This window comes from Ursus americanus, chromosome 1 (assembly GCF_024610735.1).
Source record: "Ursus americanus isolate L20-20 chromosome 1, mUrsAme1.1.p, whole genome shotgun sequence".
Lineage (NCBI taxonomy): Eukaryota > Metazoa > Chordata > Mammalia > Carnivora > Ursidae > Ursus > Ursus americanus.
This window is the reverse complement of record NC_142127.1, coordinates 89838665-89859354: the sequence shown is the minus strand read 5'-3', so window position 1 is coordinate 89859354 and position 20690 is coordinate 89838665. Positions and strand designations below refer to the sequence as shown.

The window sequence follows — 20690 nt, the reverse complement described above, 5'->3', positions numbered from 1 at the left end:
GCTGCTGCCGCCCGCTGCTTCTGCTGCTGCCCTCATTCTTTGCTGCCTATGACCCTTTTCCCTTCCGTGGCTGAAGGTGAGACCTGCCAAGGGGTCCTTGCCAGGCCGGAGGAAACGTGACCCCAGGGACCTTGATGTAAGACCCCAGGGGTGCCCAGGATGGTAGAGAGGAAATGAGGACTGACTCCCGGACCTGTCGTCCAGCCACAAGCTGTTGAAAGATACAAGTTCTCACTTCCTTTCCAAGTAGGAGTTTAAGCCCAGCAGTTTCTGTATTTGAGTGAGACTGCTACTCTGTTTTTCCTGCTGCTTCTGCATTCACTGACTCTGGAAGCTTGGCCCGGGCACCTCTGTGTGAGATGAGGGCCTGGGAGTGGGGCTGGGCTGGCCCACAGTTCCTGGGCATGGAGCCTAGTCATGAGCTTGGGGGATGGGAGGGGACAAGGGCCATCTCCTAGAGTTGTTTGTGTCACCGCACCTCTGAGTAGCTTCGCACAGCTGTCTCTCCTGCTGCATTGCTGGGGCCTAGGGCTGTGCCATTAAAAGTCAGGTCGTCTCCCCTCTGTTTGTTCTTTCTTTCTGGCCTCAGCTTCTATGCTAGCAGGGGGAGCCTCCCGCCGGGGCCCTCGGGAAAATTCCAACATTGCTAATAGGCACCCCAGGACCCACATCGACGTCAGCACATGGGGGTGAGCGTGGCTGGGGTGGGGGAGGGGGGGAAGAAGCTTCAAACTTGGGAGCAGGAGATGTCAGCCCTGCCCTTCCCTTCCCCTCCCTGGTGATTCAGGGACGCAGTGCCCTTCCCTAGGGAACAGGTTTCAAGCCCAGCAAAGGCAGGGCCCCTGTTTACTCAGCAGAGTAGGGCAGGAAGTGGCAGCTGGATACTGCCACACCACACTGGCCTCATTAATCATTAACCATGTGTGTGCTAGAACCCTCTGGGAGAAACTGTGGGCCAAATGGCTGCCACTGCCACTCCCCTTGCCCCCAGGCTGAGGCTGGGAGAGACTTGTGAAGTTGCTGTCCAAAAGCTTCCTCAGGTGTCTCCACCCAGAAGCCCTTGCCTGGCAAACCGGCTGGGCTGCTTTGACTCAGCGACCCACTCCTGGGAATGAAGGAAAGAACAAATTGGATGTGCTTCGGGGGGGCCCTGGTCCCAATTCTTAGCATAGAAGCCAGGATGATCCAGAACAGCTTTAAGTCTTTGACTAAGACAAGCTAGAGCAGAACTGCCTCCTCCCAGCTAGCCAGATCGAAGGTAAAGACACCTGCCTCCTTAGGCGGACTGCCGATGTCATGCCATTCCTCACTACACCAGTCCCTCTTCCCAGTCTGTTCCCTTGGAAATGGCAACCAGACCTCGGGCCCCTGGCACCTCTTCTCTCTCACTCCAGGAACGATGAGACTAAGATCCACACCAAGCTGCTTTCACTTTATTCTTCTATTTATACATTCTCCTGCTCCCAGATGTGAAGGCAGACCATGATGTAAGCTCAGCAGTCCTGCTCAGAGCCTTTCTAGATTCTATCAGTTTCCCATTCCCCATCTCCCACCCTCGTCCACCCCAACTCAGTCAGTTCCCCTGTCCAGTTGTTGCTCTTGGAGGGAAGAGAGAAGAAGCAGAGAAATAAGACTGAGTTGACTGTCCCCATCCACCTGTCCCCAACGACAAGACAGCAGTCCTGGAGAGACTGGATGGAGATTCTAATGAGGGACGGGGGCCTCCTTCCAAGGCACAAGGGCCACCTTCTCAACGCCGCCACTGGTTTGTTCAGATCTGGGTGGTGTGCTGGTCTGAAGCTGGGGGTTGCAGTGCCTCCAACTGACTGAGGAAGAGAGAAATGGGAGGGCGCTGCTGGGGGTCTACGGTCATCATTGAGGTCAGCAGCTGCCGCAAGGCTGAAGAATGCCTGTGGAAGGAGACGGGCAGGGTGACTGGAGGATCCCCATTCCCCGTGCTAAGGTTCCAAGTCCACGAATGTCAGGGAGGAGTCTGAAATGTTTGGTGCCCCTTTGATTGCTCACCTGGGGCTCTGCGGAATGCTGAGTTGGTTCTGCACAGCAAGGGCCACGCTGTCACCCTTCTGGAACACCATGTCATATGGGCCTTCCCCAAACATCATGGCATATAGCACGCAGCCTAGGGACTGAGCATAACTTGGTTATTCCTTGACAAGACACCAATGGAGGGGATAGCGCTCCTCTTCATTCTGTAGTGACAGGTGACTACATAAGCTAAAGAGTACACTGACCTCGGCCACACACCACCACCAGGGTCCAGAGCAACCACCAGTTGGCTGGAGGCTTCTGCACCCCTTGCTTAGCCACTGCCTTCAGCCCTGACACTTAGCTGTACTCGCTCTGTTCACAGGGCAGGATTATACCACTTCCTGAGCAACTGAGTACAGTGTCAGTGACAGTTCCCAGGCAGGAAGTTGAGGGGGATGGGGACATACACGGTTCCTGGGGCCCCATGCCCAGGAAACCAAAGGCCTGCTCCTCTGCCGCGCAGCAGGTGCAGAGCAGTGCTCCTCCCCACCCACGTGCCCAGCCACACGCTCCTCACCCAGACGTCAGTCCGCTCGTCGATGACACAGTGGCTCTGCACGGAGAAGAGCTCTGGGGCCCGGTAGGAGATGGTACATCGCTGGGCTGCCCAGTCCTGGAACAGTGGCCCCACAGCTCAAACGAGGGGCACAGGTCATACTCATGTGACCAAATTGGGGGATGCAAGAGAAAAGGCTGAGGACGGGGAACAGGAGGGCAAAGGAACCTGGACACTCTTTTACCTGCAGGGCCAGAGCCTGACGGGAGCCCTCCACATGGATGCAAGCTTGATTCATGGAACCCAAGTCCATTAAAACCGGCTGCCCTTCATCTCCAAGCAAGATATTGGTGGGCTTCAGGTCCCTGTAGGGAAGTGGAAATGGCTCATGAGCATTCCTGAATAGGGAGGCTAGAACCCCTGGGGGCAAAAGAATCATGGGGACTGTTCCTTGGGAGGAGAGCAGAGACCTCTCATTCCTTTTCCTGAGGCTCTTCCTTTCTACCCCATAAGCATACAGGGCCCCTCCCACTGACCTGTGTGCATAACCTCTGGCATGAATGGCCTCAAGGCCTCTGCAGATACCCAGCAGCAGCTGAAGGATTTTCTCTTCAGTCAAGAAGTTGCCTTTGTCCTTCAGCCTTTCTATCTCGTTCCACAGCGTACCCCTCTGCAACACAAGTTTCCCCACGGTTGGACATGTTTTCTGAGTTTCTCCTCCCTTGGCCTGATCCCTTCCCTGCATCACAGCCTAGCAACTCTTTCCCCCCACACACTACACACCTCACAGTCCTCCTTGGGTTCCCCTAAATTCCAAATCTGAAGCGGTCAAACCCAGGACATGGTCTCTGCTTCCTAACATGCTTGACTACTCACACAGCCCTTGGTAGATGACTCTGTTGCAAGCCCCTCCATTGCTAGGAGACTTTCTGACCTTGAAGAAGGGTAGCAGCAGCCAGGCCTCATGTTTAGTGCCCCGCTCCCTCAGACAATAAGCCACAAGGCGAAGGATGTTGGGGTGATGGAAGAGGCGATGCATGTCTGCTTCTCGTTGGGCCTCCTCCCGATCCTGCTGCTCGTGACACAGGATCCGCTTCAGGGCGTAGAAGTGTCCATCATGTAACCCCTCCACTAGGTCCACATAGCTGAACCCACTGTGGGCCAAAGGGGTCAGTGAAGGACCACGGTCATCTCCCACACTGCTTGGACCCAGAGGAACTCCCTGGGGGAGAAGGGGAGGGGGGTATCTTTCCCAGTTAGCAAGAAACCCTCCCAAGATGTGGCTTCAAGAGAAGGCTGAAGATTTTACACTTTGAGTTCAAGAGTAGGTACACAATAATCTTTGAGGTACTTTGGTCATAACCACTGCTCTACACATGGCAAATGTTCCATAAATATTACATGAGTAACAGTCAACTTTTACCAAGTGCTGGGAACCAGGCACTGGGTGAGATGTTTTTTATACGCATTATCTCATTTAATCCTCACAACTCCAGCAGCGACAAAAGACAATTATCTCCATTAAGCAGATGAAGAAATCAGGGCTTTTCAAAGTCACACAAGGTGGATCCAGGAGGCCTGGCTCCGGAATCCACTTTCTTGACTACCATGTCACTAGGCTCTGTCAGATGAGCTAAAGGATAGGTTAAGAGAATAAAACGTTTGTGTCCCTATCATGTGCAGACGGTTGTCCTTCAATCACCAGAACCCTGGGGACTAACTTAGTGATTTCCAAACACTCACCCCTCCCCCAGTTTCTGGATGAAGAGGTAGCGCTTATTGTCAATGATGACAGTTCCCCGAGAGCAGACACACAGCGCGTGGCCCATAGTGTCTCAGTCATCCTCCTCAAGGGCGGTCTGAGGCTGCCGACGGCTTCGTCCAGGTTGGGTGGTCTCTTCCAGGCGATGAGCTGGGGGCCCAGCGGATCATGCTGGAAGGAAAAGAACAGCAGGGTCGTGGGTCAGGCATGATCCAGACGACCCCTTAAGTACCAATGTGGTGGGCTGGCGCCCGGGTCTCGGAACGTAGAGAAAACGGGACCTAGCGACGCCAGCTCCAAGAAGGCTGGGGTCAGGTGCCTTGAAGCCTCCAGCCACGCAGAGACTGCAAGGCCGCTTCCTCCAACCCCAGCCCACCTTTGAGCCGCCTGCTCCCACGGCCGTCGGGCCGCCTGCAGGGCAGAGGGTAGTTCCGCGGGATGCGAGGTCCGGGCCCACCCCTGGCAGGGCCCACCCCTGGGAGAGCCCACCCCCCGCCTCGGCGCGCAGAAGCCCCCCGAACAGCCAGCCGGGACTCCCCACTGACCTGGCTCGGGCTGGAGAGAAGCGCCGGGAACCGGAAGAAGTGGCTACGTCATCAGGCCGCGCCGGCGTAACGGCCCGCGTTATCCTAGCAACCGCTGGGCATCAGGATAATGTGGGGGCGCGGAGCTGAGAGGCCGGGGGCGGGCTAAGCCTGGGGGAGGACGGGTCCCAGGACCCGGGTGAGGGTTCCACACCTGTCCTTCAGTAGTGGTCAAGACGCAGGCACACACGCCAAAGGGGAGCAAAGCCGGGCTCGGCCCGAGGCCCCCAGGACCTCCATCTCCCAATGCCGGAGGTAGGAAGCTGACAACAGTCCAGCCCCGAGGGGCGGGTGCTGGGGCGCGTGCTGGTTGGCTGGACCCCTACCCCCTACAGCTCTGATCAGTACAACCTTGGGGGCTCTGGCCTGTATTCCACTACCCTAGTTTCAGTGGTTAAGAGCTTGGGCTCTGGGACCGGACTAGGTTCTAAATCCTGTCTTAATAGCTTAGTTACTAGCCGTGTGGCCTTGGACCGCTTAACGTCTCAGAGCCTCAGTTTCCCTAATTGTAAACAAGGTATAATAGTACCTAAAATTAAGTGCATGTACTGTGAGGCCAGACTGCTTAGTTCAAATCCCAGCTCTGCTAAACTAGTTGTGTGACCTCGAACAGGTTATTTAAAATTTCTGTCTCAATTTCCTCATCTGTAAAGTGGGAATGATAATTATCTGTACGGAGTTTTTTGAAGATTAAATGAGATGTAACGTGCTAAGCACAATATCTGACATAGCCATCAGTTAGTGTCAATAAACAAATTACTGTTATTTTTATTATTATTTTATTTTTCTTATTCTGGTCCTTACATCCCGGGCTTGGGACTGTGAAGGCAGGAGCCATGGAAATTCACAAATTCCCAAGCCCTGGCACCAAGTAGTTGTCTTTGACATCTGTCACACAGGCAGGCAGGGATAAATTGAGCAGTGCACATCCAAAGAAGACAGAATGGCTGAGGTGGTCTCTTTTGCTATAACAGGGCCACCAGGAAAAAGATCCCTCTTATAACTTGGTCCCCCACTTTCACACCACTGGGAAGATCTGGTTTCCGTTGGTTCTGAACCTGTTTTAGCCCCCTGGTTCTGACATTCATTCATCTAGATTTAACCCGCTATGTGCCGGGCCCTGTGCTAGAAGCTGAGGATTCAAGATGGACAAGGTACTCTCCACCCTCAGGGAGCTCAGTTTAGTAGGACAGTGCTTCTCAATCTTGAATGTCTTGGGGATCGCCTGGGAATCTTGTTAAAATGCAAATTCTGATTCTATAGGTCTGAGGTAGGACCTGAGACTCTGCATTTCTAACAAGCTCCTAGGTAACACTGATGAAGCGGATTCAACATGTAGAGGATTTTTACAAACTAGTAGAGTAGCGGGTGGACAAGTCCAGGCTACCCGCCTGGCAACTTGAGGTGGTCCCCGCCCCCTTGCTCGCTGAGGTTCCCTCCCAGGAATCCGCCACGTGACAATCGGACCGCCCTCTCAGACTAGAGGAGCCCTGTTAGCGCCATGGCTCCCAAGAAGCCGCTTTGCCTTCCTGCCCTGCTGTTGCCACTTCTGACGCTGCTGCTGCCCCAGGTAAAATGACAGGATTTAATCAGCAGGCTGGGTGTGGTGAGGCGGGACGAGATCTAGCCCAGGAGAGAAAGAAAGTGAAACTCACAGAACAGTGGGCAGGGCTAGTTCCATCTCCTCAACGGACACTGAGCCCCCACTCCAGACCTTTGCTGAGCATAGTCTCTTTTGCAGGCAGGCACTCGGTCGTTCGTAGTGGATCGGGAAAATGACAGATTCCTCCTGGATGGGGCCCCGTTCCGCTACGTGTCTGGCAGCCTGCACTACTTTCGGGTACCACGGGTGCTTTGGGCAGACCGGCTTTTCAAGATGCGAATGAGTGGCCTCAACACTGTACAGTTGTAAGAAGTGCTCAGGAGAGCCATGGAGGGTGGGATTTACCCTTCCTACCACCCCCGTAAGAAGGATTGGGACAGGAAGCCTAGCTGGGTATGAGAGCTCCATGGCTGTCAGGCCAAGGGTGGGGAAGGGTGGGCCAGGACCTACTTCCGACAGCTTCCTGGAGATGCCCTGCAAGGCCTGAGCCCTTAGGCCTCTCTAGCACCTCTCTGCCTTGTGCCCTGTTAACCTCTTTCTTTCTCAGTTATGTGCCCTGGAACTACCATGAGCCAGAGCCTGGGGTCTATAACTTTAATGGCAGCCGGGACCTCTTTGCATTTCTGAACGAGGCATCTGTAGCGAACCTGTTGGTCATACTGAGACCAGGACCTTACATCTGTGCAGAGTGGGACATGGTGAGTTAGGAGAAGGGACAGACCCAGAGCCACTCCTGTGCAGTTCCTCCACTCCTCCCATCTGCCCGCACTATAGGGCCACGTCCAGTGCTAGACTAAACATACTCCCTTCTAATCTCCCCTTCCCCACTCCCAAACAACAAAACCTGCTGTCTTTATGTTTGTCTCAGGGGGGCCTCCCAGCCTGGTTGCTTCAAAAACCTGATATACATCTGAGAACCTCAGATCCAGGTGAGTTGAGACAACATTTTTAACAGAAAAAAAGCAACCAACAGCAACAAAATGGGTCTTTTGAGTGCTCAAAACTGAAAAGACCATCCCCAAACTGGAGATCATTCATGCAGATATTTGAGTGTTTCCTTCATGCCTAGCAAGATGCTACAAGCTGGTGGACCAGACAGACCCAGCCCTTGTGCCGTGGAGCTTATGGTGAAAGAAACAGTTTTTTAAAAACCCAAGACCTGTAAGATTAGTGCAAGGTGTAAAAATACCACACATGAAAATAGACAAGGAGTTGAGATTGTGAGTAACAGAGAAGGCGTATTTGGGGGTAGGGAGGTCAGAAAAGGCTTTTCTGAGATGATGACATTTCACTTGACTCTAGGGAAGGGAAAGGTGACAATGACCAGGTAGAGGGAACAGTATATTATAAAGCCCAGAAGTGGGAAGGAACATGGCCTGCTTGAGGCCAGCTTGGCTGGAGCCTAGTGGGTAAGGGAGAGAGGAATGTGATGGGAAATTGGAGATAGATAGGGACTGTTCATGCAGGACCTGGTAGGCCACTGTAAGAGTTTGCATTTGATTCTAAGCACAGTAGAAAGCCATTGAAAGAGCCTAACCAGACAGGTTTGATTTGTTTTCAGATTACTTTAGCCTGGATGTGGAGAATGGAGGGAGGGGGGCAAGGGTGGAGGTGGAGAAACTAATTGGCTGTAGTTGAGACTCTCACTGTAGTTGAGGAGGGAGGCAGTGGCTCCCGGACTAAGATGACGGAGGTGGAGACAGGAAGAAGAGGGCAGAAGTGAGATGTAGGTTGGAGATCCAGATCATCAGGACTTGTTGATAGATTTTGATGGGAAGGAGAAGTGGGGGGCAGCACGGGTAGGGTCTGGAAAGAAAGGGGTCCCCTTTCTTGCCAGTCCAGATGGCGGTGCCATTTACTGACATAGGGAAGGTGGAGGAGACTAGGGGTGGCAAAGGACCACCTTTTTGGGGGAAAAACAGTTTTTCTGGTCATGTTAAATTTCTGTCCCATCACACTCCAGTGAGGATGTTAAGTAAGCCACAGGCTGTGTGAGTGTGGCACTCACGGGGAGGTCTGAGCGAGAGATAAATTTGGGGCCCATCAGTCTAAAGATGGCATGTAGATCCATGGCTATTGAGACATTGCCTGAGGAAAGAGCACAGGGAGAGAAAAGATGAGAATTCAAGATGAAGCTCTGAAATGCCCAACATTTCAAGGAGTTTGGATTTTACTTCAGGTGTAACTAGGAAGTCATCAGAGCAGGGGAGTGATTTTGTCTGATGTATATCTTTTAAAAAGATCACTCTGGTGAAAATGCTCTGTATCTTCTGGGGACCCTGCAGGGACTGTCCCGCTTCTGAAGGCGCTGAAGAGCTTTATGCCCCTCAGAACAATTCCCCAACTCAGCTGGCCATGAAATACATTTGAAATGGTAAAGTCATGCTGGAACACCAGCATGTGGTGTCCGCTTTTCTCAAGAAAGCCAGTGACCTCTTCACTGCTGAGTCCACAGCGCCTTTCCAGGTCTCTCTCCTCCCCACCCCTCTTCTCTTGGCTTCCAATATAACCACCTTTATCTGGTCCCAGCTCCTTCCCCGCGCTCCAGCCTTGCTGACCACTCCTTAGTCTCTTTTGTTTGTTTTAAACATTTTATTTATTCATTTGAGAGAGAGAGGGAGAGCCTGAGAGAGAGAGAGATCATAAGCGGGGTGGGGAGGGGCAGAGGGAGAAGCAGACTCCCAGCTGAGCAGGGAACCTGAAGCAGGACTCCATCCCAGGACCCTGGGTCCATGACCTGAGCCGAAGGCAGACGCTTAACCAACTGAGCCACGCAGGTGCGCTCCTACTTAGTCTCATGCTGGTTCTGCTCCCTTTCTCTTTCTGCTAAATGCTGGGGTGTTGCTGGTCTCAGTCCTCGGAAGCTTCTCTTCTATGTGTTCACTCCTTAGATAATCTCATCCATTCTCATGGCTTTCAATCCCATCTAATAGCTAACGACTCTGAAATAGGAATCTCCAGTCAGGGGACACCTGGGTGGCTCAGTTGGTTAAGCGTCTGCCTTCTGCTCAGGTCATGATCCTGGGATCAAGGCTGCTCCTTGCTCAGCAGGGAGCCTGCTTCTCCCCCTGCCTGCCGCTCCCCCAGCTATTCCTATGATCCCCTCAGTTAATGGTGACTCCATTTTCCAGCCGATCAGGCTAAGCACTGTGGTTTAATTCTTCATGCCTCTCTTTCCCACCTCATATTCAACCTATCAGAAAACCCTGCAGCTTTACTCTCAAAATATATTGAATTCAGCTACTTTTCATCACCCTCACTAATCCAAACCACCTCTCCCACCTGGACTGTCTTAAGAACTTACTTACTGGTTTCCCTTTGCTCCTACCCCTTTGTTCTCAGTACAGGGTGATCCTGTTAAAACAGAAGTTTAAATACATATCTCAGATCATGCCATTTCACTGTTTAAACCTCTCCAGTAGGTTCTCATCTCATTCAGAATATGAACCATGGATTCCTTAAAATGGCCTATTAGGTCCTACCTAATTGGCCCTGTCACCTCCCTGACCTCTACTCCTTTCCTCATTGTTCACGCTGGCCTCATTGCTGTTTTTCAAACCCACCAGGCACATTCCTTTGAGGCCTTTGCACTCTGTGCTCTCGCTATCTTCCTGCAGAATAACCTTCTCAGTGAGACTTGCCCTGGGCTACTCTCTAAAATTTAAGCTCCCCCACATTTTATATCCTTCTTCCCTGCTTTATTTTTTCTCCTTGGCACGAACATACTATATATTTTAACTGTTTGTTTATTGTCTGCCTTCCTCAGTGGGAAGGAAGTTGTACAAGGGCAGAGATTTTTATCAGTTTTGTTCTACTCTGTACCCCTAACACCTAGAACGTTGCTTGGTGCACAGTAAGCACCCATAGATATTTGTTGAGTGACCTTTAGCATGTGCTTGCATTAAAGGAGGCAGTTAAATCTGGACACTATACTGAACACAAAATGTAAAGGAATTCAATGTTTTTGTTTGATTTTTAAAGATTTTATTTATTTGTCAGCGAGAGAGCACAAACAGGGGGAGCAGAGGCAGAGGGAGAAGCAGGCTCCCTGCTGAGCAAGGAGCCGGATGTGGGACTTGATCTCAGGACCCTGAGATCATGACCTCAGCCGAAGGCAGGCACCTAACTGAGTGAGCCACCCAGGTGTCCCTAACATTTTTCTTACGTTTAAAAATTAAATTTACGAACACTGCTCTAAGGTTTCCTGCTCTCAGATGTCCTCGCCATGCAAATTCACCAGTGGTCAGGGTTCAGAGTCGCAGCTGCTCAGGTTCATTTGTGGACAAGTGGGGTGCGAACTGCAGCCCAGGGTCAGGCAGCACAAAGGTTGCTGGCCTTGACGCTATGGGTAGGGGCTGCGAAGGTGGTGGTGTCCTAATGAGCAGAACACCGCTCCTTCATTTTTTTTAATTTTTTTAAAAAAGATTTTATTTATTTATTTGACAGAGATAGAGACAGCCAGCGAGAGAGGGAACACAAGCAGGGGGAGTGGGAGAGGAAGAAGCAGGCTCATAGCGGAGGAGCCTGATGTGGGGCTCGATCCCATAACGCCGGGATCACGCCCTGAGCCGAAGGCAGACGCTTAACCGCTGTGCCACCCAGGCGCCCCCCGCTCCTTCCTTTAGACTTTCTTGCCGCAGTGGACTCCTGGTTCAAGGTCTTGCTGCCCAGGTTATATCCATGGCTCTACCACAATGGGGGCAACATCATTAGCATTCAGGTACAAGTGACCGGGTACAGGTTGACTGGGCAAGGGAAAGGAGGTGCCGGGGGTCCTAATGTCTGCTGCAGAGCCGAGCTCCACTTTTCCTTTTCCCGGGCAGGTGGAGAATGAATATGGCAGCTACAGAGCCTGTGACTTCGGCTACATGAGGCACCTGGCTGGGCTCTTCCGCGCGCTGCTAGGAGACAGGATCCTGCTCTTCACCACGGATGGGCCTGAAGGACTCAAATGTGGCTCCCTCCAGGGACTCTATACCACTGTGGATTTTGGCCCAGGTCTCCTGAGTGAGGGTGGAGTGGAGTCTGGGGAAGGGGGCATCTCTTCCATGTTTATCTTTCACCTTTGCCTCCTTCTGGCAGCTGACAACATGACCAAAATCTTTGCCCTGCTTCGGAAGTATGAACCCCGTGGGCCACTGGTGAGGAGCTGGAGGGGAGGGCAATCAAAGCCGGAGTTACGGTTGGGAAGGGTTGAGCTCAGTTGCCATCCCGCTTATGGCTGCTTTCACTCCACGTTTTAGGTGAACTCCGAGTACTACACAGGCTGGCTGGATTACTGGGGCCAGAATCACTCCACGCGGTCCATTTCGGCTGTGACCACAGGCCTAGAGAACATGCTGAGGCTGGGAGCCAGTGTGAACATGTAAGAGCCAACATGAAGCCGTTAACGGGGTGTTGGGGATGAACATGATTCAGTGGGTCAGCTTTTGCCTTTCCCCCCACCTTTTCCCGCTCCAGGTACATGTTCCACGGAGGTACCAACTTTGGATACTGGAATGGTGAGTCCAGATGGTCCCTGGGGTGGAGGCAGGGAGGCATCAAGGAATTAGAAGCAGCGGGCTGGGCACATTAGGTCTAGAAGCTGGATGTGGCCACCACTGCCCCCTCTCATGGCAAAATTCTCTGCATGAATGTCTTTGCTTAGTGCCTGTCATTTGAGACACTGAATTAAGGAAATTGGTTTGACCCCAGGTGCTGATGAGAAGGGACGCTTTCTTCCAATTACTACCAGCTATGACTACGATGCACCAATATCCGAAGCAGGGGACCCCACACCTAAGCTTTTTGCTCTTCGAAACGTCATCAGCGAGGTGCCCTACCACTTCATTAAGCACCAAAGGCTTTCATTAATTTGGGGGAAAGGGAGTACCTAAGTTGTTTGTAATGGGGTCCCATAAATCACTGGTGTTGTCTGGGCCATGGAGCCCACAGAACCATTTCCCAGCTACGCAGATGGGATTGCCTGGGAGGAGACACACAAGCATGTGCAGAATTACAGGATCTTCGTAACCCCTTGAAGCCCTTCCCTGGACCCCGGGTTGAGAACCCTGCGCTAGGGTCTCGGAATAGGGGTTGTTAGTGTATGTGCCAGGGTATTGGAATAAGGGTGGTTTGTGTGGTTTTCCTATGGCTCCTGAGAGAATTTGGGCTCAGTTCCAGGAAATTCCCTTGGGACCTTTACCTCCCCCCAGCCCCAAGATGATGCTTGGACCTTTGACCCTGCATCTGGTAAGCTCTTCCTTATCTTTTCTCTGATTCTACCCCCCTGTTCTCTAAATGGCCCAGCCCATCCTGCCCTCTATTCCAGAACTTCCCTTTTAATACCTTCCCCTTATTCTAACAGGATGGGGATTTGCTGGCTTTCCTAGACTTCCTATGCCCCCAAGGGCCCATCCGTTCAATCTTGCCACTGTCCTTTGAGGCTGTCAAACAGGTAAGGCATAATCCCACATCCGGTAGGCATGCCAGCCTTCCTCAACAGCCCTAGCCAAAGGGTCTCTCAGCTGTAGATCTTCCCCATAGTATCCTTTCTTAACCTCTCAGTTCATCTTAAGTACTTGCTCTTCCATACCCAGGACCGTGGCTTTGTGTTGTACCGGACCTATCTGACCCAAACTGTTTCTGAGCCAACACAGTTCTGGGTGCCTAACAATGGAGTCCACGACCGTGCCTACGTGATGGTAGATGGGGTAAGGACCTAATTCTAGGCTACCTCGTGAGCCTGTCTCTTCTCCTCCCCAGCACCCTTTAGCCTTAAGTTCCCCTTATCTGCCTTTTCCCACTGTCTGCCCACATTTGCAGGGGGGCCACGGATAAGCTAGAATGAGGAAGAATTTGACTTGAGGCTAAGGTTCCAGAATGCATGGGTAACTGACAGATGGGCTGCATTCTCTTTGCTCTCCAAGTATGTGTGCTAACATAGCTTCCTGTGTCACGGCCATGAGTTAGATGCTGAGCCCTTCCTCTCACAGCTCCTCTTGTCCACAGGTGTTTCAGGGTGTTTTGGAACGAAACATGAAACACCAACTATTTTTGATGGGGACAGTAGGGGCCAAACTGGACATCTTACTGGAGAACATGGGGAGGCTCAGTTTCGGGTCTAACAGCAGTGACTTCAAGGTGAGCTAGTCTTGCCCACCCCTTCTCCTCCAGACTCTTACTGACCAAACTCCCCTGGACAAACAGGGGCCTAATGGAGGACAAACAAGGGCTTAAATAATGATGAATTTTCATTTGCCTTCTTCACAGGGCCTATTAGAGCCACCAATTCTGGGGCAAAGAGTCCTCACCCAGTGGCTGATGTTCCCTCTCAAAGTTGATAAACTTGTAAAGTGGTGGTTTCCCCTCCAGTTGATGAAAAGGTCACACCCTCAAGTTCCCTCTGGCCCCACCTTCTACTCTACGACATTTCCAATTTTAGGAGAAGGCGGGGACACTTTTCTCTTTCTACCTGGATGGACCAAGGTACTGCTGACAGTGGGGTCAGAGTGATGAGAGAAAAATTATGGAAAGAGGGGGAGCAGAAATTATTCCTGATTAGAAACCCAAAAAGGAGAGGTGCCTGGTGGCTCAGTCGGTTGAACATCTGACTCTTGATTTCGGCTCAGGTTGTGATCCCGAGGTCATGGGTTCCATGCACAGCACGGGGAGTCTGCTTGGGATTCTCTCTTTCCTTCTCCCTCTGCCCCTCCCCCCGTGCTCTCTCTTTTTCTCTCTCAAATGAAGGAAGGAAGGGAGGGAGGGAGGGAGGAAGGAAACCAAAAGGGGATGATTCTACCTCCCTTAGAGCTGACCCTTTTATTTTCTGCTCTCTTTTCTCTTTCCCAGGGCCAAGTCTGGATCAATGGGTTTAACTTGGGCCGGTACTGGACAAAGCGTGGGCCACAAGAGACCCTCTATGTGCCAAGACCCCTGTTGTTTTCTAGGGGAGCCCTCAACAAAATCACACTGCTGGAGCTAGAAAACGTGCCTCCTCAGCCCCAAATCCAGTTTCTGGACAGGCCTATCCTCAATAGCACCTTGCATAAGACATACATCTATTCCCTCTCGCCTGATACACAAAGTGCCTCTGAACCAATGGAGTTAAGTGGGCACTGAAAGAAAGGAAACCCCTTGGACCTGGGACATAAAGTGGGCAGGAACCCTTGGTGCTGTGCTGGCCACGGTGACCACAAGGAACCAAAGGCCACAGGCCTGAATGCAAGTCTAAGTGCAGTTTCCTTGCCAAACTTTATTGTGATTAAAGTTCCAGAGACAGTCGCAGCTCCATACCCCTCTGTGGCCCTGTCTTTGCCCTGGTTCCTGAGTGTCTTTCCTAATCTTCCAAATACTCCGGTTTCACGGGAAAGAAGAAACCTAGGGCTAGCATGAATGCACCCTCTCAGGGCCGAGCTGGCTCCAGGCGCAGCCGTAAGAGATCAGGAAGAGGGCTTGGCGGCCTGGCAGCGGTGATCCCGGAGGCAGCGTGTGGAGCAGAAAGAGAAGTCAAGATAGTGAAAGGGAGTGAGGCCTTGGAGGGATGTCCCGCAACTCCAGCAGCGTCTGGACGAGAGGAAGACAGATGGCTGAACAGGTACCCCAGAAACTTTCCAATCCGAGCTCTCCCCACCCCTCCGGCTGTTTCCGGTTTTGCTCCAGAGGGTTCCCAGAACATCTCCAACCACCCCCACCCCCAGCCTTTCTGAGCTCACTGCAGCATTCACTCTACTTGCCCACGCCAGGCCGAGCCATCATGCCTGCCCCTGCACTTACGGAGCACTGAGGGCTGCAGAGCCAGGGGTATGTGGGGTGGGGGCTCCCAGCTGGGCGGCCAGCCGGCACTCTGCGGCCAGAGCTCTCTGAGGGGAAGAGAAGTCTTGTTAAGGGCAAGGCCCCAGTGGTGGACAGGGTGCCCAAGAAGGGACAGCTGCACGCTGGGAAGTCAGACCTCTAAGGACATTGGGGCCATGGAAGAGAGGAGCTCCAGGCTCACCTTCTCACGATCGCTGAGGGCGGCAAAGCGCCGCTGCCCCTCTCGCTCCCTTTCCTCCTGCTCCCGCTGCTTCCGCTGCTGCTGCTCCCGTTGCCGCCGGGCCGCCTTCTGCTCCTTTTTCCGCATGGCCTGCCGTGCCTCCATTTCTGGCGTCAGTGGCCCTGGTACCTGGAGGATTTCGGGGGAGGTGTAAGGTAAGACCCATACAAACTGTCCTTGAGAAAACCATAAGTAGAAAAGATCTTAGCCAGGATCCAGGCTGCCTTCCTACTGTGCTGCGGCTTCCTTTTCCAGCTGACCTGAGCCTTGCTGTAATCATAAGCATCTGGATTCTTCTCCATGAACCTTCGGAACTCATTACGCGTGGACCTGTCAGCTGCAACCGTATATGGTGGCCGGGCCCGGGCGTCCCTGAGTGCGAAAAGCCCCAAATATGGGTTCAACTTGCCTCCTGCATCTCCCAGCCTCACCCAGACAGATCAAGGGGAATACTGTCAAGTAGCCAGTACCAGTGTTAGCCTCCAGATGATCCTCTCTATACCCCAAAGGGCTCGGCTTGGGGACCCTTACTTACTGCACAGTAGGGTCGGCACCTGCCTCCAGCAGCAGGCGAACCACTGAGCCTCTCCCAGCTGCAGCTGCTGCATGCAGGAGGGTGAAGCCACTGGAGCCCAAGGGGGCACTGAGCAGAGACAGAACTCCAGGGTCTGCGGAGCCAGCAGCTAGCTGCAGTCTCAACGTCCCAACATCTCCGGCTCGGCAAGCGGCTAGAAGCACATCCCAGAGCTCTGACTGATCGGGGGTCTCAGCCTCATCCAGGGAAGGCCCCAAAGGGCCTGCATGTGCCTGGGTGGACTGTGAGGTGGTCTCATCATCTCCTTGAGGTTGCTGGGCAAGAGTCACATGCGCCCCGGCTGCCAGGTCTCGGCTTCTCTCTTTCTTATTCCTTTTCCTCCTCCTCCGCTTTGGCAGTACCTCAAACTCACGAAGATCCAGGGTCCCTACTGTCAATTCTACTAGCTCCAACTCTACCTGGAAGCTGTCTTCTCCGTCTGACCCTGAACCTAGGGAAAAATAGGACACGTTAGGTCCATCTGAAGAAATACGCAGAGGGTGGAAGGATGTGGGCTGCCCCCGATGTAGAAGAATGTACATAAAAAGAGAATCCAGATTGTCTTGAAATGAAAATAAGTATTTGTATTTTAGCACCCAAAATCAAGTAGCATGTCAGGAGCTGAATCCATCAGTATCCCATGCAGAAATGAGGCTCTCAGCTGAGATGGGAAAGACCCAGCAGGAGCTATGGAGGGACAAGCATCCTTAGACTCTCCCCTTGAGTCGCATTAGGATGGTACACAACAGGAGAGAGCACGGGAGCAGTGACAGCCATGCAGGCTAGGAGTCTGCAGCCGGGAAAGCAGGCCTTAGCTCCAAACCGCAGTGTCCGGTAAGACAGGGCAATTATGTGAGATTCGTGCCACACAAGCATCTTTCACTTACCATTTCATGTTTTCTAAGTACTGGGGATACATCAGTGAACTAAAGAGAACAGGACGTTTGGAAAGGTCACTAAACCCGTCTCAGTAACTGCTACCGGATGCCCCTTATCATAACAGCCCTATACGTGTACGTGACAATGTGTGTGTTGTGTAAGGGCTCATTATAAAGAGAGAAGCGACAGTAGATTTGACACTGCATTTCCAGGATAGACACCCAGAAAGAGAGTTGACAGTTGCCCAATGGCGCTCAAACCCTGTTTGGGAGATTCCTCTTTCTGCCCAAGTGCCTCATTTTCATCACTGGAGACCTTTCTTTCTGCCTCCATAGCCTTCTTCCCCCCTCTCATCTTCCAGTGTGTCTGAGGTGAGTCCAACTTGATTGTCTCCCGGGGGTCTTCTCCTGCCATAAAACAAAAGGCATTTCTCAAGTTTAGCTGAGCGGAAGCCAGCCCAGGTCTCTCTAAATGAAGATGTCTGGATATATAAGTGAGAACCTAAGGCTTGGGCTGGAAGGTACAGGAAGATGTAGGGAGACCGGCCATGTGGATCGAAAGCTCACCACGGACATGCAAGGTGGTCAGCTTCTGGAGCACACGCTGTAGCTCTCGGAAGGTGGGTCTGCGGGTAGCGAGGGGGATATCCCAAAGTCGGGGATCTCCCCGTTGCAGGGGCGCCCCCTGGCCTCCGAAGAACAGGGACCGGCCAGAGCGGGGAGCACGCAGCAGTACTGTCCCAGCCTCCCCCAGCGCTTTGGCCCAGACTGGCCCTGTCAGCAGCTCACGAACATCCTAGAGAAGAGAGTAACTCAGCCCCGTGTATCTTCTCTTGCTATTTTTCAATCTCCAACCAAAAACCGGCCCACAGATGATGTGTAAGGAATGGGAAATAGGAGATAGTAGAGGGGAGGAAGAATGAGAGGACGAAGACTCTTCATGGATCCATCCCTAGTCTACCTTCCCCTTCCCAGAAATAATGAAGGACTGGGAGGATGCAGGCGTCAAGCTCCCCACTGTCACATTTGATGAGAGGGAAAAAAAGTAGATTAGCAGACCACCAGATCTGAGACACTGAACTCACCTTGTATAACGTGGCTTCATTATAGCGCCTCAGGTTGGCTCCAGCAGAACGAGAAGCCCCACCCCGGGCATCCCGAATGCCCTGGGCTGTGCCCCGCTTGGCCCGCACTGTGTAGCGGTGAAATGTTTTGTGGGTCACCACGTCTCTTCTGTAGACAACACAGACTCAGTGCTGGAAACCAGCCCATACGCCCAGGCTAACAGAACCCAATGCGTCCTTATACCCCAGGCAGCACCCTCTCACCCCTGGAAAATGGCTCCAGCAAAGTGCCCAGCTGCAGCCATGAGCACCACACAGTGTCCGGGACCTCCGTTTTGCAGGTTGTGTAGGAGCAGTTCGGGTTCTTCTGGGGGCATCTGGATGACAGAGGGACAGCACAAACATGCCCGTGGCACTCACTGACAGGAAGAAACCCAGTGCCAGTGCCAAGTGTCTTACATGTGTGACCTCATTTCCCACAACCATCCTGAGGCTTGTCTCTACAGACAAGGAAATCTGAGGCTTGTAGAGGTAGTCAAGATCAAGTAGTGGAACAATTCAAACCTAGATTGGTCTGTTTCCAAACCTAATTCCTTTACACCTGACCCCAGATTCTGGCCAATTCAATCCAAGACTGTGCTGTCAGTGGTGATACCCACACCCAACAGGAAGAAAATAAGAAATGGCCCTCTTAGGGGAGACCTAGGCTGAGTGTACAAAGGCTGCAGTTGGCCACACAATCTGGGCCGCCACTTGCCTGGCGAGGGCCTAGCACACAGCGATAGGCATAAAGAAACTGGCCCCGAGCGTTCTGGAAGAGAACCCGATGGGGGTGGAAGCCTTGGGGTCTGCTGGGCTTCTCAAACTCAGCCCGCTCCTCATCCGGTATCTGCAAATCCTCCTCACTGGCTGAGTCCGAGTCCTCTGATCCTGAGATGCTGGAAAGATCTCCTGAAAACAACATGAGGGGCACAAGTTTGGTGTTCCATCTTTGATCTTTCCTCAAGCTCCTAAACTAGGGCCTTCCTCCACCCCCATGTCCTACTCAACACAGGTCTCCTACCGGCCATCACCTGTGGAGCTCCGCTTTTCAAAATCCAGGGCAGACAGGAGAGGCTTGTCCTTGAGACGTTGCTTTAGGTTAAACCGATGCCAGTCAAGCTTATAATGTTCCCTCTGGTAGGAGGCAAAGAAAGAGGCTGAATGTGGAAATATGCCCTAGCCTGGCCCTTTGTGGTACCCGAGACCAGTGATAGAACTCCAGGAAGTATGACTAGGTAATACCAACTGCCTCAGTCAAAACGTGGACCTTTATTAACTAAAGACAAATCACATGTCTGCCTCTCCTCACCCACCGTTATACTTTTGCTTCTACCACTTAGCTCTGCACCTAGGCTTTTACCTGCTCCTGGTGGTTGTGGAAGGTCTGGTCACAAGTGGAACAAAATAACTTCTCTGAAATATCCAGCACACCCTGGAGTGGTTTTCTTTCTGGGCTTCTTCCCTCCCCTGAACCTAAATAAGGGGAGGGTAATTAGAGGTGGAAAGGGAGTCCAAATCTGCAGTACCGGGGATTACATTCAGTATCTAATATACAAAGGAGGATACAAAAGAAAAAGACGGCACATCCATTCTTTCAAATACTTTATAATCTAGGAATCATGAGATCAATGGCACAGTAATCACTTTATACAATCAATATGTTTCTGAAAAGATGAGACAAGTACATATCACACACTTTAACTAAAGGGATTGTTTAAAGGAATCCTGTAGAAAGTGATTTTTGGTAATGTTAATTATTTTTAACTGCAAAAACCACTTCCCAAATGCCCTAGCTGGCATTCCAATTACAGTGGGGTTTGTTTAAAAAAAAAAAAGTTCAAGAGAAACAGCCAGAGACAAATTAAGATTGTTTAAAAAACCCAAAAAAATTGTTTTGCATTCATTAAGAACGAGTGATTTGATTGGAAACCAGGTAAATTTGGACTGTATCTAGGAATTTTGAAGTTTTTTGCAGACAGTGCTGTAAATGTAACCAGACATAACCAATGGCAAGAGGCTTGTTTGGAGACAGTCCAGGGGCCTGTGCTGGAAAGAGCCCGGAGACTGAGTGAATTTAAGATAAATTTTATCCAGTAGAAAGAGATGTCAACAAGGGCTCTTAAACCGGGGAATATCAGGAAGAATGTGTTCCCTGGACGAGCAATAAGCTCTAAAGAGCCTGTCACGTTCCTCGTGGGTCCTCCCCAAACCTTCCCAGATACCTGGATAGGAAGTCCGCAGGGCCTGGGCCAGAGCCTCCCCAGAAGAGTGGTTCACCAGGCTCAGGCCCTGGAGGACCGGAGCATCCGCGTTGAGGTCAAACAGGGAGACCAACGCAGGAACCTGGGTTGCAGCTGAAACCGGCGACATGGCTGAGCAGAAATTCTTTAGGAGGCGCTCCTGGAGCAGAAAGAGGGGACAGAAACAGAGCTCCCCAGAGTGCGATCCTACCGCCCGGTCTCCTGCCTGCCTGACTTGGTCTTTTCCACGCTGCAAGGCACCTCAGGCCTCGCTCTGGTACAGGAGTCCGCTCTGGGGATTAATACGTGACCCCAGGCCGCTTCTCAAATCGACAGTCTCGGACCACATAGAATGAAAGGGGAAAGCGTCCAGCTCCCAAATCGA

General features: G+C 52.1%; 3 protein-coding genes across 14 annotated transcripts; 1 reads left to right on the top strand and 2 right to left on the bottom strand.

Annotated features, from left to right (window-relative positions):
- Nucleotides 1-1411: 1411 nt before the first annotated feature.
- Nucleotides 1412-4918, bottom strand: STK16 (serine/threonine kinase 16). 3 transcript variants are annotated; one of them, XM_045777555.2, is made up of 8 exons: nucleotides 4853-4918; nucleotides 4289-4478; nucleotides 3480-3699; nucleotides 3082-3215; nucleotides 2790-2910; nucleotides 2567-2662; nucleotides 2026-2147; nucleotides 1412-1910 (listed from the first exon to the last, which is right to left on the bottom strand). In XM_045777555.2, exons 2-8 carry the CDS (start codon nucleotides 4372-4374, stop codon nucleotides 1772-1774), a joined length of 918 nt encoding a protein of 305 aa, XP_045633511.1. In that variant the 5' UTR covers nucleotides 4375-4478; nucleotides 4853-4918; the 3' UTR covers nucleotides 1412-1771. The 3 variants fall into 3 exon arrangements, with proteins under 3 accessions (XP_045633511.1, XP_045633510.1, XP_087719842.1); XM_045777554.2 differs by lacking the exon at nucleotides 4853-4918 and adding an exon at nucleotides 4684-4840; XM_087863716.1 differs by lacking the exon at nucleotides 2567-2662.
- A 29-nt stretch (nucleotides 4919-4947) lies between these two features.
- On the top strand, nucleotides 4948-14759 carry GLB1L (galactosidase beta 1 like). 8 transcript variants are annotated; one of them, XM_045777655.2, is made up of 16 exons: nucleotides 4948-5146; nucleotides 6335-6461; nucleotides 6633-6799; nucleotides 7042-7192; nucleotides 7363-7423; nucleotides 11120-11214; nucleotides 11318-11635; nucleotides 11738-11859; nucleotides 11955-11995; nucleotides 12189-12307; nucleotides 12651-12725; nucleotides 12841-12930; nucleotides 13073-13186; nucleotides 13485-13616; nucleotides 13746-13961; nucleotides 14325-14759. In XM_045777655.2, exons 2-16 carry the CDS (start codon nucleotides 6393-6395, stop codon nucleotides 14592-14594), a joined length of 2040 nt encoding a protein of 679 aa, XP_045633611.2. In that variant the 5' UTR covers nucleotides 4948-5146; nucleotides 6335-6392; the 3' UTR covers nucleotides 14595-14759. The 8 variants fall into 8 exon arrangements, with proteins under 8 accessions (XP_045633611.2, XP_045633613.2, XP_087719798.1 ...); XM_045777657.2 differs by having other exon boundaries at nucleotides 6323-6461; XM_087863672.1 differs by having other exon boundaries at nucleotides 6193-6461.
- Nucleotides 14708-20607, bottom strand: ANKZF1 (ankyrin repeat and zinc finger peptidyl tRNA hydrolase 1). Of its 3 annotated transcripts, none has more exons than XM_045777652.2 (13): nucleotides 20288-20607; nucleotides 19426-19538; nucleotides 19097-19199; nucleotides 18781-18974; nucleotides 18288-18400; nucleotides 18045-18192; nucleotides 17527-17755; nucleotides 17221-17367; nucleotides 16043-16532; nucleotides 15768-15879; nucleotides 15469-15636; nucleotides 15249-15334; nucleotides 14708-15038 (listed from the first exon to the last, which is right to left on the bottom strand). In XM_045777652.2, exons 1-13 carry the CDS (start codon nucleotides 20433-20435, stop codon nucleotides 14915-14917), a joined length of 2175 nt encoding a protein of 724 aa, XP_045633608.1. In that variant the 5' UTR covers nucleotides 20436-20607; the 3' UTR covers nucleotides 14708-14914. The 3 variants fall into 3 exon arrangements, with proteins under 3 accessions (XP_045633608.1, XP_045633610.1, XP_087719789.1); XM_045777654.2 differs by having other exon boundaries at nucleotides 17276-17367; nucleotides 17527-17585; XM_087863663.1 differs by lacking the exon at nucleotides 20288-20607 and having other exon boundaries at nucleotides 19087-19199; nucleotides 19426-19445.
- Between the last annotated feature and the right edge of the window lie 83 nt (nucleotides 20608-20690).

Bases quoted from the DNA above. Each gene is read 5' to 3' on its own strand.
- ANKZF1 (XM_045777652.2), bottom strand. From the start codon at position 20,435: ATGTCGCCGGTTTCAGCTGCAACCCAGGTTCCTGCGTTGGTCTCCCTG. The intron at 19,539-20,287 runs GTATCTGGGAAG...CCCCTTATTTAG, and splicing joins CCTGCGGACTTCCTATCCAG to GTTCAGGGGAGGGAAGAAGC. The intron at 18,975-19,096 runs GTGATGGCCGGT...TGTTGTTTTCAG, and splicing joins TGAAAAGCGGAGCTCCACAG to GAGATCTTTCCAGCATCTCA.
- GLB1L (XM_045777655.2), top strand. From the start codon at position 6,393: ATGGCTCCCAAGAAGCCGCTTTGCCTTCCTGCCCTGCTGTTGCCACTT. The intron at 12,308-12,650 runs GTGCCCTACCAC...ATTTGGGCTCAG, and splicing joins TTCGAAACGTCATCAGCGAG to TTCCAGGAAATTCCCTTGGG. The intron at 13,617-13,745 runs GTGAGCTAGTCT...CCTTCTTCACAG, and splicing joins CTAACAGCAGTGACTTCAAG to GGCCTATTAGAGCCACCAAT.
- STK16 (XM_045777555.2), bottom strand. From the start codon at position 4,374: ATGGGCCACGCGCTGTGTGTCTGCTCTCGGGGAACTGTCATCATTGAC. The intron at 3,700-4,288 runs GTGAGTGTTTGG...TTTGGCCCACAG, and splicing joins ATCCAGAAACTGGGGGAGGG to TGGGTTCAGCTATGTGGACC. The intron at 3,216-3,479 runs GTCAGAAAGTCT...CTTGTGTTGCAG, and splicing joins TGCTGCTACCCTTCTTCAAG to AGGGGTACGCTGTGGAACGA.